Genomic DNA, 19,568 nt, shown 5'->3' with positions numbered 1-19,568 from the left:
TTTTACCACAGTGTTTCTTGATTTGCCCCACTTGCCTGAAGGCTATTCATGAAGACGAATGGTCTACAATTTCAGTCATTAAAATCATTATTATAGAAAATATGCAGCTGAAACCCTGTCCTGAAATGCAAATAAGTTCCTCCTCAAAGAAATGAAGAAAAAAAGTGTGCAGAATCAGTATAACAATCATGGGATTTCATTACAAGAATGGCATACACCACAAAAAAAAAAAAAAATCCAACAAGGAAGTCTATGGCAACAATAGATAACATTACGGACACAATCCACGAAAGACATGCACGATTTTACAGTCACGTCAAAAGAATGGACGGGAATAGGTTCTTCCAACTTTTTTAACTGAAACCCCAAAACTTTAATGACCTGATTTAGAAATACCAAAGAAGACTTCAAACTCCTACAAAACAACTCATCATTGTACAGCAGTACAATATGACTTTATACACCATGATGGCATCTGGTAGGCAGATCCTGGAGATATACCTAAGGAAAAATCAATGAACAGCCAAGGACATATTTGTTTTTACCTGCCTGTGTAGCATGTTAAAGTGTAGCAGTCATATAAAAAAGAACTACAAACTGGACAGGTGCTACTAGATCTCACCCACTTAGGGTTCTGGACAACTTATTTATGTTTATAGACAGTTAATCCATTCCGGGAATCAAGAATCTTGACCATTTTTGCTTGTATCAATATTGATACTGGCTAGATATCGATCCCAGGGACTCCAAGATTTTCGAGAATGTTTTAATTCCAATAACATAAATTTGACAACAGTCATGCAGGAGGCAGGCAACCATTATTATAATAATCAGTAGTTCTGCATTCAGGCTGACTGGGTGGCAATGGTAAAAGTCAAACATCAGGAAAAAATGACTTTATTGCTCATATGATGAGTTTTGGAATTTATCTGTCATCAGGTATCCAGAAGTGATTACAGCACGTAGATGTGGTGTTTCACGTTGTACGTGAAACAAACATTCTCAGGCTAGTCTGAAGTTGTTTCGTAGATTGACGTGTTTTAGCAATACACTGCAGGGCTTTATATATACAAGATTGTGAAACCTGGGCTATCTACTACAGGAAGCACACTTTTTGTCTCAAAGGAAATATCAGAACTGGCCCAAAGAAGCTACTGTAGCTTAGTTAATTTCTGAGCAACGGGAAGCTCCAGAGCTTGGATTTTCCACAATATAAATTTATCTACTACAAACTGGAACTGGATATGAAGAGGCTTCTCTGCTCCTTTCAAGAACAGAGCACTGGATAGTGTTGAAGGCATCATTTCAATGCTGATTCTGATGCAACAGTGCTGTTTTTGTCTAACTGGTGAGTTGTAACTCGATGAAGCAGTAGGATGAGACTGCACTGTAATCCAACCGTGGTCGTATCAGTGAACTGTTACAGGGCAAGTGTTATGGTAGCATGTGCACCCTACTAGGTACAAACCGATGCACAGAGGATGTTTATCATTTAATGAACCTTGGAACCCAATGTCAGTCACAAGTTGTAGATAAAGACAGGAAATGCGTAGTTGAGGTTACTGGTATTGTGTAGTCCCCCAAATTCATCTGTGGAACAAGATGCCACACAATTTGCAAGTAAACACCACTACTAATAATTTGCAAGGTGATACAGCTAGTCCAATATTTATAAATCAAGAAAAAAAGGTAGAAGAACCTAGTCTATGCCAAATACTCCAGAGTTACGTGACAAATGCATATAGGCAGATACTGTCTGCATACTATAACAATTTGATAGTCAGTGAGATAAATTGCAGTATCAGCTGTAAATACGATATACATTAGTGGTCTGTGGACAATCTCTTTTGTTTTGTTGAGACTGTTTTTAGTTTATGAGGTAGGAAACACTGAAGTTTCATGAGAAACTATGAAAATACAGATTGGTTGGCTGGATGGTTAAAGGGACCAAACTACTAGGCCATCAGTATCTTTTTCTTCAAACAACAGATCTATATAACTGTAGATCAGAGACAGCCTACCGCACAAAACCACGGGGAAGAAAATCCGAAGGTCTACCAATGGTAGCAAGCTGAGCTAAGGGTCAGTAAGAAGAAACGGAGACAGAGAAAGAAAGGCAAAACAAGATGCCCCAGCTGGAAGCCCCAAAAATTAGAGTGCAATGAGGTGACACACATCCCCCAGCCCCAACCACTTACCAGAGGTACTCTCCTCCGAGACTGCCTTGTAAAGACTAGAAATGCACACAGGGCAAGAGAAGCACACAGGGCCAAAATATGAACAAGTCTAACAGACCACCACGACAGGGAGGGGGGGATTGGGGGGGGGGGGGGGGGGAAAAGAAGGATAAAAGAGCAGGTAGGGTGAGGACTGGCCTGGACCACCAAGCCCAAACAGTTACAGCCTGGTATGGGTAGATGAAGGAACAGAGTTTCTGCCAATGCCTCAATGGGCCAATAAGGTTAAACGCCCCTCCCTTAAAGAGAGTGGTAAAAGCCCACTTCATGAATAAAACGTAAAACTAAGTCAGCCACTGGAGCATCGTCTCCTAACACGTCTCCTAACACCAGTGGTAGCAGCACGTCAGGGAGATTAATAAGAGTCCACCACAGGACAGCTAGATTGGGGCAGTCTAGCAAAATGTGGAACCCCGTCAAACAGGAACCACAACTACAATGCGGTAGGTCTTTGCTATGGAGGAGATGACCATGAGTTAGCCAAGTATGGCCGATACAGAGCCAGAAAAGGGTGGTTGAGTTCTTGCGAGAGGCCTCCATGGAGGACCTTCTCAGAGTCGTCATCTCCTTTATCATCCATAGTTCACCTGGTGAAGCCAAGAGACAAGCCATTCTATATTCCAGGCACCTAAAACCTGACAGCGTAATACCAACTGGAGATCGGTTTTTGGAATACCAATCTCAACGGTCGATTTATTGGTAGCCAGTTTCTCCAGGCTATACTGACCAAGGGATAGCACTGGTCAAGAACTTGCAAACTGCTCAAGGAGTCACTGCAGATGAGAAAGGACCCACCAGTGCAGGAATGGATATGCTCAACAGCACGAGAGATGGCTACCAACTTTGCAGTGAAAACACTACAGCCATCTGGTGAGGAGAGCAGTTCACTATGTCCTGCATGAATATAAGCAAAGCCTACAAGACCAGCAACCATCAAGCCATCATTGTAGACTACTTGTGAACACTGGGATGTGCCAAAGATAGAGAAAAATTGGCGGCAGAGGACCTCTAGATGAGTCGAGTTTTTCGGACCCTGTGGTAGGTCAAGATGAAGCTGTGGTAGAGGGATGCATCATGGAGAAATAAGGGAGCAGGTCCAGAGGAGAGTTGGAAGAGAAAAAAACTGAAGTTCAGAAAGGATAGACCGGATGCAGATAGTGATCCAGTAGTTCGCATGATTAGGGGAGCTGCTAACGTGTGTAGCATAATCGACAAGCTGTTGTTGGCACCTGATCCACAACACTAAGACCCCAGACTCCACGCGTAAGCTGTACACAGGGCTAATTCAAAAGGCTCTTGTTGCTTGCTGAGCCCCACAGTTGGGTATCAGATCCAGTATCTGCAATGATGTAGAACCGTATGCCAGACTCCCATAATCATGACGGGATTTCATCAGGGCTTTGTAAAGTTGCACAAGGGTAGTGCAATCTGCACAGCAGCTGGTGTTAACTCAGGCAGCAAAATGTATTAAAGTGCAGCCAGCACTTTTGCTTAAGCTGAAGATGGGGAATCCACATCAACTGAGAATTGAAGACCAGTCCTAGAAAGCAGTAAGTCTCCAACAAATTGAGTAGTTGGTTGTTGGGGTAAAGTTCTGGTTGGGGGTGAACAGTATGATGTCGACAGAAGTGCATGACATGAGTCTTGGCCGTGGAAAATCAAAGCCATAGTTGAGGGGCCCATGCCTGCACCTTTCGTATGTCTCTTGCAGTCGATGTATAGCAACACCCACACAGAAGGGCAGTAGTAGATGTAATAGTTGTCAGCATACAAAGAGGGTGATACTGAGGCCCCCACAGCTGCTGCTAGACCATTGATGGCTACTAGAAAGAGAGGGACACTCAGTGCAATGCCCTGAGGGACCCCATTCTCTTGGATATTGGGGGGGGGGGGGGGGGGGGGGGGGTACTGTGGGAAGCACTAACTTGAACATAAAGTGCAACAGGAAGTTTGGGATGAAAATCAGGGGCAGAAACCCAAGGACCATACTCGTGTCAGGTAGTAAGGATGTTTTGTTGCCCTGTAGTGTCATAAGCCTTTTGGAGGTCGAAGCCAATGGCTAAAAGACGTTGATGTCAGGCAAAAGCTTTACGGATGGCAGACTCCAAGGAAACCAGATTATCAGTAGTGCCTTGGTGAAAACCACCCTGAGAACGGTGCCAGAAGAATCCGAGACTCAAGGTGCCAACATAGTCGCCTGCTCATTATGTGTTCCAGCAACTTACAGAGAACATTGGTGAAACTTAATTGGGTGATAACTGTCCATCTCTAAAGAGTGCTTACCCTGTTTCAGTACTGGAGCACTGACGCTTTCTTGCAGTTGCAATGGGAACTCACCCACGCTGAAGGTGCGGTTAAAGATGGCAAGGATATGACGTTAACAGGCCACTGATAAGTGCTTCATTATTTGGTTGTGGATGTGGTCCAGCCCTGGGGCTGTATCAGGGAAGTGGGCTAGGACACTGACAAATTCCAGCCCAAAGATAATTGCTTTCACTCCAACTGCTGTTTTAGGACACGAAAGGCAGGATGATAATCATAAGACGCTGAGGCTTAGCATACAGCAGAGTAAAATGTTCAGCGACAGCGTCTTGGTCAGCGTAGACAGTGCCATTCAAGGTAATACTAGGTACGCCTTCAGGTGTCTGGTATCCATACACACATCTGATTTTAGCCCAAACCTGCAAAGGAGAGGTACGTTGTCCAATGGTTGAAACATACTGTTCCCACATTCCTGCTTCCTTCTTTTTATTATGTGGCGGACCCGAGCACCAAGCCGCTTGTAGGCAATGAGGTGCTCAATAGGTGGGTGTCCCTTATGGCTTTGGAGAGCCCGCCCACGATCTCGAAGGGCGTCTGGGATTTTCAAGGGACACCAAGGTACTGTCTTCCGTTGGTTGGAATGACCGTAGTTGCATTCTGACCTTTTTCATCGATATCTCCATATGGGGGGGAAGCCAAGGTCAACAGCAGATGTGAAAGCATCCTAGTCAGCACTGTTGAGAGCCCATCTGGGCAGGCGTTCAGGGGAGTGAAACTGAGGGAGACACAGGAAGATTGGGAAGTGGTCACTACTACACAGGTCATTGTGGATGGATGAGAGAAGACAAGGACGCATAGTTGAGCAGCCCTGAGTGCCCACTGTAAGAGATGTAACGAACAGGAGTACCACCGTCGCCAAAGGGGGCATCATCATCATAGCTATAGCATATGATATTGTTTGACATGCTGAGTGCAACCACTTGTACTACTTCTTGGCCTCTTGGTAACTGAGTTTATCCACAGTCTTGAATTCTTGTCTTCTTTCCTCTCCGGAAAATAGTGCAGTCTGGTGAGCAGGGAGAATGGTGCTTTCCAAAGTTGACACAGATGGGGGAAGTGCACAGGGAGTGTTCACATGCTGCACTCATCCACAATTTCAGGCAATGAATCACCCTCAAAGGCCAAGATAAGGACACCAGTAGTAATCCTATTGTCCTTTGACCCCCTATGTACATGATGGACAAAGTGCAAGGTCAAATCAGGAAAATTAAGCATCCGGAAAGCTTCAGATCAATACACAGTTCCATATACCACATTAGATGACAAACTCAAGGAAAGGTACAAACAAAATAGGCAGCCAACCAGCATTAAAAATAGTTAGGAAAAAAGCCTTATTGAAGGATTATTGTGTTGTGCAAAATGGGGGTTTCCTTGGAGGAATAATGGTGTTAGGGACATTGTACAGGCTTATCTCAATCGAGCAGGGAGGACTGAAAAGAGATTTCATGACAATCAACCTGGGCATGAGTGGGTAAAATCTTTTTTGAAAAGAAATAAAGAACTAACGATTAGAGTAAATGAAAATGTGAAGAGGGCAAAGGCAGCAGTTACCCAAGAAACAGTGACTGATTATTTTAAAAACCTTGAAGTGACCTTGAGTGGTCTCCCTCCCTCCAACATTATAAACTATGACAAGACAAAATTTTGTGCCGATCCTGGACAGGTGAAAGTAATAGTGAAGTGAAGCACAAGACATCCTGAAAGAATAGTGGATAGTTCTAAGACAAGTATCAGTGTGATGATAGCAGTACCTACCGACGGCTCAGTCCTCCCACCATACACAGTTTATAGGGCAAAACACCTTTAAGATACTTGGACAGAAGGGGGCGTAACTGGTGCAGGTTACAATAGATATCAAAGTGGTTGGTTTGACCTAACAATGTTTAAATCATGGTTTGTTGAAATTGTCTTGCCTTATGCCTGGCAATTAAAGGGACCTAAATGATTATAGGGACACTCTCTCAAGTCATCTGTCATATAATGTGATTAAACTGTGCCTGGAACAGGACATTAAATTTGTGCTTCTACCACATAATTCTACTCATTTGAATGAGCCACCTGATGTGGCCTTTTTTAAACCTTTAAAACTTGCTTGGAGAAATGTGCTAAATGATTGGAAACGGAAGAATAGAGGAGTGGTGCTAAAATTCAAATTTCCTAGGTGGTTGAAGAAAAAAAAAAAGACACCTTTGAAAACAAAGCTATCAAGTCCAAATCAAATGTAATATCTGGGTTCAGAAAAGCCGGAATTTTTCCTGTCTGTCACGATAAAGCCATTTCACAAATTACAGATAACAATGCACATGGCACCAGCTCATCAGAAAGCTCTTGGGCAGCAGCCTTCGAAATGCAATTGAAACAGATTTGCTCTAATGAAACAAAAGGAAAGTTGTGCCAAGCAAAGCATTTAGCATTAACTCCAGGAAAGGGATTTGTTATCAGCGACTTCAATGAAAATTATAGTGATGTGGCTGCAACCAGGGATTCCCTATCCGGAACATCTAACAGTGATCTATAACAGCACAAGTCAAATGAAAATGAAGAAATGGACAAGGAGAAGGATACAGATCGGCATACATTTAAAGAAAATGATTTCACCGTAGTAACATTTCCTAAAAAACACGTTAGGTTTTTTTATTGGTAAAATTGAAAGCATCTCTAAAAAAACCAATGAAATGACATTTCTGAGAAAGGAAGTTCCTGATGGTAACTTTTAGTTTGTCTTTCCAGAAGGTGACGATGCAACTTATGTAAAAAGAGCCCAAATTATTAAGAAAGTTGTTCCAGAACATAGAAGGCAAGGTAAATTTATTTTTGAAGGGATAGATGATTATGACATTGAGTAAATACCTTTCACATTGACAATGACACACAATAACTAAAAATTAATATTTGTTTGTCAATTTTTGTGAATGCAAGTTTTTCTATAGCAAAAATCTCAAATTTAATGACCTTGTAAAAATTTGTTTGGTCTAAAAATTGTAAAATTTTGTTGCAAATACAGCAATATATTTTTTAAATATAATGGTGATCGGATTCACCCCAACTGAGGAGGGGAAACCTATCCACAATTGACTTAAAATAATAACTGCAATTATAAGCTAAAACTAATGTAATACATGAATATATAATTATCAAGGTTGTGAAATTAACATACTGAATTTTTATTCCGATAGCACAACAATAAGTAGATGAAATTTAATAAAATAATAAAACTGCCATTTTTGGTCGGATTCACCTCATTTTACAGTATTGCTGGGAGTATTTTCTTCCCAAGGCGTAGCAAGTGAAGGGAACATTTTATAGTTGTGTATCTCTGCATTGAAACAGGACTGTGCTTTAATAGACTGCTGGGCCATTGGGCCACCAGTAGGAGATAACTTTATTCGCTTCATTTGTGGCTGATCCACCATGGTGACACCCCCCCCCCCCCCCCACTCCGGACGGGGGCTCTCCCAATGGGCACCACCGAGCCTCAGCGGTAATCCATTCCTCGGAGTCCCCATGCACCAGTCATGAAGGGCACATACTCCTTGGCATACATGGGGAGTTTTCAGCTCAAGCATCAACAGTGCAATCCCTGCATGGTCAGGAGGCTACCACCATGCAGGTACTTGACAACCCGCCCCCACAATGGGTTGGAGGCCATGTTGGGTTTGGGGTGTATTACCATATTAAAGGGAAGGGTACACACGTTAAAAGGGACAATGGTTTAGCACACACCGCATTGGGTAACTTTCCTTGCACAATCTGCACTTCTGGAGAATTTTTCACCAAGAAAACCATCCAATGAAGAAGCAGAGGGAAAAGGGATAGTGGAAGTATAAGCATGCAGCATGGAAAGGAAGTAATGCCGCAAATGTTGGGGAGCCATGGTAGTCAAGCATGTACTCACAAAAGACTTATAAGGCCCCTGGGGGGGGGGGGGGGGTGGATTATAGGCTTACTTCAGGCAGAATTTCCCCCACCATGTTCCCATTCCTGAGTAAGTCTACTGCAATTAAGAGTGTGATCAGCGTCCGAAGTCCCAGTGGTTGTCTCCAAACAACTCCTTTGCCTCAATAGCTTTCCACCCCATATACATATAGGGCATCTTGAGTATGAGGATGTTTTAGAGTGGTTTGTACTATCCATGTGATCCAAGCAGTTAAGCTACCAAGATATCTATTACCCATGTTCCCCGACACCTGAGTTTCCTGACCAATGATAGTCACTGCAACACATCAAGAGGTTATAGCAGTAACAGGGCACCAACCTCCTGCTTAAGATCTCAGGTTAGCTAAACCCAAACCCAGTCGGAGCTTGACTAGCTTCTTGTGGTGCTCATTATTTGCCACATCCCAGGTCCTTGTGTCACTGAATGCTATGATTGAATAGATTGTTACCCAAATCCATCTCACCCTCCCTACTCAGCTTTATGCTGTATTGATGAATGAGGCACAAAAATTGAAAAGTGAGCTTGCAGGAATGCTGAACATAAATTCTTTACATGAAGAATATTTTTCAGTACTTTTCGCTCCACCTTGCCAGTACAATCCTGCATAAAATCAAAAATACACATATATTCTTGAGAGTTAGGCACAGTTTATTCTTTCTGTGTCTCCATCTCATATTCAATTCTTTATTTCAAACGTGGTGAGTAAACAAAACTTGAAAATTTCAGTTAACAAAAATACTTTATATTCAGTTTATTAATAATGTTAAATTTATATATAAAAACAAAGATGAGGTGACTTACCGAACGAAAGCGCTGGCAGGTCGATAGACACACAAACACAAACATACATACACAATTCAAGCTTTCGCAACAAACTGTTGCCTCATCAGGAAAGAGGGAAGGAGAGGGGAAGACGAAAGGAAGTGGGTTTTAAGGGAGAGGGTAAGGAGTCATTCCAATCCCGGGAGCGGAAAGACTTACCTTAGGGGGAAAAAAGGACAGGTATACACTCGCACTCACGCACATATCCATCCACACATACAGACACAAGCAGACATATTTAAAAGACGAAGAGTTTGGGCAGAGATGTCAGTCGAGGCAGAAGTGTAGAGGCAAAGAAGTTGTTGAAAGACAGGTGAGGTATGAGTGGCGGCAACTTGAAATTAGCGGAGATTGAGGCCTGGCGGATGACGAGAAGAGAGGATATACTGAAGGGCAAGTTCCCATCTCCGGAGTTCGAATAGGTTGGTGTTGGTGGGAAGTATCCAGATAACCCGGACGGTGTAACACTGTGCCAAGATGTGCTGGCTGTGCACCAAGGCATGTTTAGCCACAGGGTGATCCTCATTACCAACAAACACTGTCTGCCTGTGTCCATTCATGCGAATGGACAGTTTGTTGCTGGTCATTCCCACATAGAATGCATCACAGTGTAGGCAGGTCAGTTGGTAAATCACGGTGGTGCTTTCACACGTGGCTCTGCCTTTGATCGTGTACACCTTCCGGGTTACAGGACTGGAGTAGGTGGTGGTGGGAGGGTGCAAAAATGGTTCAAATGGCTCTGAGCACTATGGGACTCAACTGCTGAGGTCATTAGTCCCCTAGAACTTAGAACTAGTTAAACCTAACTAACCTAAGGACATCACACCCACTCATGCCCGAGGCAGGATTCGAACCTGCGACCGTAGCGTTCTTGCGGTTCCAGACTGCAGCGCCTTTAACCACACGGGGAGGGTGCATGGGACAGGTTTTGCATCGGGGGCGGTTACAAGGATAGGAGCCAGAGGGTAGGGAAGGTGGTTTGGGGATTTCATAGGGATGAACTAACAGGTTACGAAGGTTAGGTGGGCGGCGGAAAGACACTCTTGGCGGAGTGGGGAGGATTTCATGAAGGATGGATCTCATTTCAGGGCAGGATTTGAGGAAGTCGTATCCCTGCTGGAGAGCCACATTCAGAGTCTGGTCCAGTCCGGGAAAGTATCCTGTCACAAGTGGGGCACTTTTGTGGTTCTTCTGTGGGGGATTCTGGGTTTGAGGGGATGAGGAAATGGCTCTGGTTATTTGCTTCTGTACCAGGTCGGCAGGGTAGTTGCGGGATGCGAAAGCTGTTGTCAGGTTGTTGGTTTAATGATTCAGGGATTCCGGACTGGAGCAGATTCGTTTGCCACGAAGACCTAGGCTGTAGGGAAGGGACCGTTTGATGTGGAATGGGTGGCAGCTGTCGTAATGGAGGTACTGTTGCTTGTTGGTGGGTTTGATGTGGACGGACGTGTGAAGTTGGCCATTGGACAGGTGGAGGTCAACGTCAAGGAAAGTGGCATGGGATTTGGAGTAGGACCAGGTGAATCTGATGGAACCAAAGGAGTTGAGGTTGGAGAGGAAATTCTGGAGTTCTTCTTCACTGTGAGTCCAGATCATGAAGATGTCATCAATAAATCTGTACCAAACTTTGGGTTGGCAGACTTGGGTAACCAAGAAGGCTTCCTCTAAGCGACCCATGAATAGGTTGGCGTACGAGGGGGCCATCCTGTTACCCATGGCTGTTCCCTTTAATTGTTGGTATGTCTGGCCTTCAAAAGTGAAGAAGTTGTGGGTCAGGATGAAGCTGGCTAAGGTAATGAGGAAAGAGGTTTTAGGTAGGGTGGCAGGTGATCGGCGTGAAAGGAAATGCTCCATCGCAGCGAGGCCCTGGACGTGCGGAATATTTGTGTATAAGGACGTGGCATCAATGGTTACAAGGATGGTTTCCGGGGGTAACAGATTGAGTAAGCGTCAAAGATTTACTGTCCTACACTCGTACTCTCTGATGGAAGTATCACTTTGCCACGAAGAAAAATGATCCTAATCCTACTCCTAATGATCCGACTCCCCAAGACACCATCCAAATTGAACCCTGCCTGGAACAGTTCCATCCTCCGTCACAGCGGGACCCACCTCCTCTTCCTCAAAATCACCCCCTCCAAACTTTCCAGGAATTTCTGACTTCCAGCCTTGCATCTCAATCCTTCTTAAAAAAACCTTAATCCTACACCCAACATCACCACTGCTGAAGCCCAGGCTATCCGTGATCTGAAGGCTGACCGATCCATCGTCATTCTTCCGGCAGACAAGGGTTCCACGACCGTGGTACTTGATCGTCGGGAGTATGTGGCTGAGGGACTGCGTCAGCTTTCAGGCAACACTACATACAAAGTTTGCCAAGGTAATCCCATTCCTGATGTCCAGGCGGAGCTTCAAGGAATCCTCAGAACCTTAGGCTCCCTGCAAAACCTTTCACCTGACTCCATCAACCTCCTGACCCCACCGACACCCCGCACCCCTACCTTCTACCTTCTTCCTAAAATCCACAAACCCAATCATCCCGGCCGCCCCATTGTAGCTGGTTACCAAGCCCCCACAGAACGTATCTCTGCCTACGTAGATCAACACCTTCAACCCATTACATGCAGTCTCCCATCCTTCATCAAAGACACCTACCACTTCCTTGAACGCCTGGAATTCTTACCCAATCTGTTACCCCCGGAAACCATCCTTGTAACCATTGATGCCATGTCCTTATACACAAATATTCCGCACGTCCAGGGCCTCGCTGCGATGGAGCATTTCCTTTCACGCCGATCACCTGCCACCCTACCTAAAACCTCTTTCCTCATTACCTTAGCCAGCTTCATCCTGACCCACAACTTCTTCACTTTTGAAGGCCAGACATACCAACAATTAAACGGAACAGCCATGGGTAACAGGATGGCCCCCTCGTACGCCAACCTATTCATGGGTCGCTTAGAGGAAGCCTTCTTGGTTACCCAAGTCTGCCAACCCAAAGTTTGGTACAGATTTATTGATGACATCTTCATGATCTGGACTCACAGTGAAGAAGAACTCCAGAATTTCCTCTCCAACCTCAACTCCTTTGGTTCCATCAGATTCACCTGGTCCTACTCCAAATCCCATGCCACTTTCCTTGACGTTGACCTCCACCTGTCCAATGGCCAACTTCACACGTCCGTCCACATCAAACCCACCAACAAGCAACAGTACCTCCATTACGACAGCTGCCACCCATTCCACATCAAACGGTCCCTTCCCTACAGCCTAGGTCTTCGTGGCAAACGAATCTGCTCCAGTCCGGAATCCCTGAATCATTACACCAACAACCTGACAACAGCTTTCGCATCCCGCAACTACCCTGCCGACCTGGTACAGAAGCAAATAACCAGAGCCATTTCCTCATCCCCTCAAACCCAGAATCCCCCACAGAAGAACCACAAAAGTGCCCCACTTGTGACAGGATACTTTCCCGGACTGGACCAGACTCTGAATGTGGCTCTCCAGCAGGGATACGACTTCCTCAAATTCTGCCCTGAAATGAGATCCATCCTTCATGAAATCCTCCCCACTCCGTCAAGAGTGTCTTTCCGCCGCCCACCTAACCTTCGTAACCTGTTAGTTCATCCCTATGAAATCCCCAAACCACCTTCCCTACCCTCTGGCTCCTATCCTTGTAACCGCCCCCGATGCAAAACCTGTCCCATGCACCCTCCCACCACCACCTACTCCAGTCCTGTAACCCGGAAGGTGTACACGATCAAAGGCAGAGCCACGTGTGAAAGCACCCACGTGATTTACCAACTGACCTGCCTACACTGTGATGCATTCTATGTGGGAATGACCAGCAACAAACTGTCCATTCGCATGAATGGACACAGGCAGACAGTGTTTGTTGGTAATGAGGATCACCCTGTGGCTAAACATGCCTTGGTGCACAGCCAGCACATCTTGGCACAGTGTTACACCGTCCGGGTTATCTGGATACTTCCCACCAACACCAACCTATTCGAACTCCGGAGATGGGAACTTGCCCTTCAGTATATCCTCTCTTCTCGTCATCCGCCAGGCCTCAATCTCCGCTAATTTCAAGTTGCCGCCACTCATACCTCACCTGTCTTTCAACAACTTCTTTGCCTCTACACTTCTGCCTCGACTGACATCTCTGCCCAAACTCTTCGTCTTTTAAATATGTCTGCTTGTGTCTGTATGTGTGGATGGATATGTGCGTGAGTGCGAGTGTATACCTGTCCTTTTTCCCCCCTAAGGTAAGTCTTTCCGCTCCCGGGATTGGAATGACTCCTTACCCTCTCCCTTAAAATCCACTTCCTTTCGTCTTCCCCTCTCCTTCCCTCTTTCCTGATGAGGCAACAGTTTGTTGCGAAAGCTTGAATTTTGTGTGTATGTTTGTGTTTGTGTGTCTATCGACCTGCCAGCGCTTTCGTTCGGTAAGTTACCTCATATTTGTTTTTATATATAATTTTTCCCACGTGGAATGTTTCCCTCTATTATGTTAATGTTAAATTTACTAAGATATCTTTTCCAGGAGGAATCTGTGATAACATATGCACAGATATCACTTGCGTTTATTATCAGTCCAAGAAGTGTGCAAGTTAAGTAGATGTATCACTTTACAACCGGCTGATCTAAACACCCAAGTTCTGTGTAACTCCAACTTATTCCAGATGATCAACCATGTACTTACCACATACTTCTGTCGCCTGTAGGTATCACTGAGTCCAATCCCAGCCTCATCACCCCGAGGATTAAGTTGAAATGCTTTCTGATAACAGCGTCGAGCTTTATCAAGATCTTTGTCATTTAGACTGTAATATCTTCCCAAATACACAAAACAATAATAGCTATTTGGGTCCAGTTTGGTTGCCTGTTAACAAAACACGCAATTTGAATTATTGATGAAATCAAAATATAGTTTGTATATTTTCTATGTCAAAAGATTCACAATGTGCTGCAAGCTTTACACAACTAAAACAGAAGACAGCTAAAAGCAACCAAAAAAAAAGGGGGGGTATATTTCTGATGAATATATCATTCTGAATGAGGTGACATTATGCACACTGGACACAGTTATTCATTTCAAATGTCTTTCAAATATATGGAATAACTGAGGGTACGTGTGGAAAATCAGTGTGGCACCAATTTTAGGGTATCAAAAAACTACTGAAGCAAAATGTTGGTAATGCAAAAGTTCTACAGAATAATATAATTTTCTAAATATTACCACAGAGAAAACACAAGGAATAAAGTGCTGTCAATGTCAGAAGCTACTTACTGTAATCAGGACTATATCAGATGCTTAGCATGTTCAGCATATTGATTATATTAAACAATGTACATTCACAAACTAGTCTTTTCATAAAAACCATTTGATGTAATGATAGGATTTAAAATGATTAATCAACCCCCTTCTAGGTGTATTAATCTGATAGCAACTGTTTCACTTGGATTTATTTTACCCAACAGCTTAACGAAATAAAATATTCACAAAATGAGTTAAAAAGATACCAGATTTTACATTCCAGCAAGGCAGTTTTTCGTAATTGATGCTATGAGTATGGAACTGTGATCTCTTTTGTTATAATAAATAGACAAACACCTTATGGATCACAACTTTTTATTACTGACTACTTGTTTCAATCTTCACAACAGATCACCTTCAGGTCATAATAGGTTGAGTGACAATCAATGAATTAGTGTGTTTATGCATGAAATATGCGGCAGTCTCTGTTGAAATCCTTCCATCACTCAACCTTCAATGGCTAATAGATGATGTGGAGGCGCAGATTGAAATCAGTAGTTGGCAGTAAAAAGCTGAGATCCAGATGATGTTTGTTTATATGTTAAAGCAGTTTTTGCCACTCAGTGTCAGATACTTAGATAATACTTTCATCAATGATAATTCTCATTCTTCAAGGAGTAAAACATGTGCGGCTCACTAATTTCTGCAATGTCACTTTGGTGGTTTGAGAGCCACACTGCTACATTGCAGCTTCTCAGTTGGTTACATGAGTCTTATGGGTACAGTTCCAGACTTTTTTTACTACAGAAAATAGTTACTCAAACAAGACAATAGGTTGAAATGATGGTGTTTTTTTTCCAAATTCAAAAACATTACCCATTTATTTGAGTAAAATCAACATCAAAGACTAAGAAAATCCCAACAGCAACTAGGAAGAAAAAAAGTGCAATATCTGCGAAAAGGGTTTCTGACCCGAGAAAGTATATTATAATTAGAACAACATTAAGCATATTCAGTAACTGTTTAAATATTGAAAACGGCTGTAGCAGACAGTTCTTCAAATACAGTGTTTCCCACGAAGGGGTTTACACTGTTTGAACTTTAATAACACTAACAAAAATTAATGAAAATCATGAATTTTTAAGTCATATACATGCTCACAACATTACTGATGATGTTTTACTGCTGAAGACTTCAAAATGTCTTCAATTGACAACAATACAGAGTCTGCAATGTTGCAGAACAGATCGACAAACTGAAATGGTTGCCATTGGAATGCAGTCAAAGGCGGTCACAATTGCATCTCTCTCATGTTATCCAGCTTATGTGGCTTTGTGGTATACATGGTGTCCTTCAGAGTTCTCCACAGAAAGAAGTCTAATGGCGTTAGATCAGGAGGTCTGGGTGGAAACTCAACACTGTTTCACCCAGGAACTGCTGCATGTCACAATAAGGCGAAAGAAAGAGGAAAAAAATCATGTTTGTAACAGTTGATGAACAGCTGCTGCTATTCTTTCATGCAACATGGTAAGGTACTTTACACTTGTCACTGTTGCTCTAAAAAAGAATGGTCCTCCAAGTCTTCTGACACATACCACACCACACTGATAATCCAGGAATATTAACAGCTCGTTCTTTGACATGGGGATTATCTTTTGTCCAGTTCAAACAGTTATATCAACTGATGCTTCCATTCAATTTAAATGACATATCATCAGACCAAACACTGACATCAGTCAACTGGTTATTATCACAAATCCGTTCACAAAATTGAAGGCCCATATCCAGATCATCCTCACTCATTGCATGAAGCATCCTGGAAATGTACGGTCCCGCACCTTGCTTGCTTTAAAATGTAGTGAACACTATTTGCTTGCACCTGACTCACATGCAGCTTGCCTTATGGACTTCTTTGAGGACCTTGTGAAAGCCTTCTCTCTCAGATTCGTCATGATATTCTGTTAACATTACATGTAAAGGAGGTGCAATCTCAAACTCTGCCCACCATCCGTCTTTGCACTTCTTTCATGTTTTGACATTTCAAATAAAAACCACTTTCTTTGGTCCAAGGACAAGTTTCCAGGCATCTTGTTATTTATATGTAGTTACTGGTGACTAAAAATTGAACAAAAGAAAAACAGTTGAAGAGCTACACACACTAGTCATGAGAGCATGATACAATCACAATTGGATCTGTTTATCATTAATACTTCAGCTATTAAAGTTTAAACAGTGTAAACCCCTTTTGCGGGACACCCTTTATAAGAAGAAAGGTTTAAATATCTAATTAATCATTTTACTGTGAAGTAAGGAGCACTGATAAATGGTAGCGAAGCAAAATACTTTAGTTTTCAAACAACAGATCAGTACTGAATATCAGTGACTAGAAAAACTAAGAATCATTTAAAATTCAAATTCTTGCAGGTCATCTCCTAACTCCATGTGCTTGCATAAATTCCTCAACTGTTGATTTGTGTGCCAATACTCCACCACAGTAGCCCCCTCTTGAGAGTAGGACAGAGAACGACCAGCTGAGCGATATTGCCCAAAGTAGAGCACAGCTGTACTGCTCCTGTGTTGGAGTGTCATTACCAGTTGAGCCACAAATCTCTGTAAAAGCAAAGTATAGCTCATTATCACTGACTGAAGATTTTGCTTGCAGGATCTGAGGATGCTGGGAATACATAGGAATTTGGGCGCAATTTGACTCTTAGTCTGATCACGAGGTGTGGCCATTAATTGCACGCACTGATCACGTAGGAACATGAATTTGCTGTATGTAAACTAGTTGACTCTGGGCCAGACCAATGTATATTTTAATAGTTCTCAAGCTGAGTAGTACAATAGGCAAAGTATCACTCCAGGTATTGCCGTGCCACATGAGCACTGCCTTTCCACCATTCCATTACTCGTCAGGTGGCAGCTTGTAGCCTTGAGGTGGGAGTTTCAATTACTTCTGAGAGTTCTGAAAAAAGCAAACAATCAAACTGATGGCCACAATCCATAGTCACTGTAGGCAGAACTTCAAATATGACATCCACATGCAAACAAACTCATTAGCCACAGCCTCTGCCAAAATATTGGTCTCTCTTCTGGCCAACAGATAGAGCTGTCTATTATAGTCAATAAGTACCTGTACGCAATGGAGTAAGGGAATGGTCCAGTGACATCCAGGTGCATATGTGTAAATCTTGTTTCTGAAGTGACTGTATCTCCAATAAGTGTGAAGCCATGTTGACTGACTTCGTTTTGCTGGCAATGTAAACATGCTCGCACTAGCTGGCAGCACTGCTCATCAGCTCCTGGCCATGTAAAACACTGAGTTACCTTTCCAGAGTGAGAAAGATCACGAACAACATGGAATATCTTCTCATGGTATGTTGTGGGAATGTGGAGGCGCAGTTGATCTTGTGGTGTGTCACACCATAAGGTGACTTCCAATGCTGGAACAAATATTTCCTTAAATTTGCAACTGGAGTTACAACTGTGCAATAGCATTTGTAGTTCTGGGTCCGTGCACTGTCAGTGATGCCCGTCCACAACATTCCACTGACTGCATTGTATGCTCATGAGAGGCAATGTGACACAATGTTTTTAGTCCACTTATAAGGTGATTGTCCGTAGTAAACTGTCCTATATACTCTAAATGTCTTATGAGGCAAGGTGGGCTGTGCTGACATTCTCTGGAAAGCTGTGATGAGAGGTTGATGATCTGTGAAGACAGTGAATGTCTTTGCTTCAAATTCGCTGCAGAACTATTTTGCTGTTTTGTACACTGCAGTAACTCTCAGTCTCTTGCAGACCAAGGGGTTTGAGCCTGCATAAGTTTACAGGGAAAAAAGCTAACGGCTACCAAGTTCCCAATACCCACTACTGTAATGCTGCACCAATGGCCGTTTGGCTAGTGTCTACTGTTAAAGCTAACGGCTCAGAGTGATTTGGATGAAAGAACAAGGTAGCCATTGCCAATGCATCCTTAAGTCTATTAAAGGTTCCAGTCGTCGTTTGTGTCCATGATACTGGGTGATTGCTGGAGGTATATTTTCCTTTAAGAGCGACAATGGGTGGGGCTTGTATTTGCACAACATTTGGTCAATCTCTTCAGTAAAAGTTTATGATGCCTACAAAACATCTTAACTCTTCATAAGGTTTTGACTGAAGCATATTCAAAATTACCTGAATGTTGTCTGGGAGTGGTTTGGTACCCTGTGTCAACACTTCATATCCTAGAAATTTAACAGACAGCTTCCCTAACATGCACTTGTTTATGTTTAGGAGGACACTATACTGCTGGAGATGTTGAAATCATAACTGTAAATGCTCCTTGTGTTCTTGCTCACCACTTGAAGAAAAAAAAGATGTAATGTATATACATGAAACAAAAATTCTGGCCTCTTCAAATTACAATATGTAAAGTGTTACGATGTCTCAAATGTGCTGCACAATCCAAAATGAAAATAATGGAATTCAAATAACACGAACAGGATAACGGCGACAACCTTAGGAATATCAAAGGGGGCTACAGGAACTTGCATATAGGCCTTGTCACAATCAATTGCACTACAAATCGTAGCACCGTGTAACGCACTTGCAAAGTACTGGACATTAGTAATCGCATAGTGATCTGGGATGGTCCTAGCATTCAGAGCCCTAAAATTGCAGCAAGGATGATAGGTACCACCTTTTTTTACTCACCAAATGGAGTGGTGACACCCAGAGGCTGTCTGATCTGCATGTAATACTTGTGTCCAACTACTTGTTGAAATGCTGCTTGGTTGCCGCTTAATGTTCTGGTGCTAAGCGGCGGGCACAGGCAGAGAGAGGCTGTTCAGGAACTGTTCGAATGTAGTGCATTGTTGCATGCCGCATTTTCTTTTGAGGTACGCTTGGCATGACTAAGTCTGAAAAGCTTTGTAGGAGTTGCTGAAATGGATCGTTATCCTCACTAGCAATGGTGGTTATATTTGGACTTTTCATCATTGTTGTA

The 19,568-nt window shown here is 43.1% G+C and overlaps 1 protein-coding gene across 1 annotated transcript in view; it reads right to left on the bottom strand.

The window, feature by feature from the left end:
- LOC124795353 (tetratricopeptide repeat protein 37) overlaps positions 1 to 19,568 on the bottom strand; it is a 169,672-nt gene that overhangs the window by 108,280 nt on the left and 41,824 nt on the right. Inside the window, exon 8 of the mRNA XM_047259345.1 lies at positions 14,027 to 14,206. Within this exon, the coding sequence (XP_047115301.1) occupies positions 14,027 to 14,206 (180 nt within the window). The remainder of the gene's footprint in view (positions 1 to 14,026; positions 14,207 to 19,568) is intronic.

This window comes from Schistocerca piceifrons, chromosome 4 (assembly GCF_021461385.2).
Source record: "Schistocerca piceifrons isolate TAMUIC-IGC-003096 chromosome 4, iqSchPice1.1, whole genome shotgun sequence".
Lineage (NCBI taxonomy): Eukaryota > Metazoa > Arthropoda > Insecta > Orthoptera > Acrididae > Schistocerca > Schistocerca piceifrons.
Note: the sequence above shows the minus strand (reverse complement) of the source record. Positions and strands in the feature narration are given on the sequence as shown.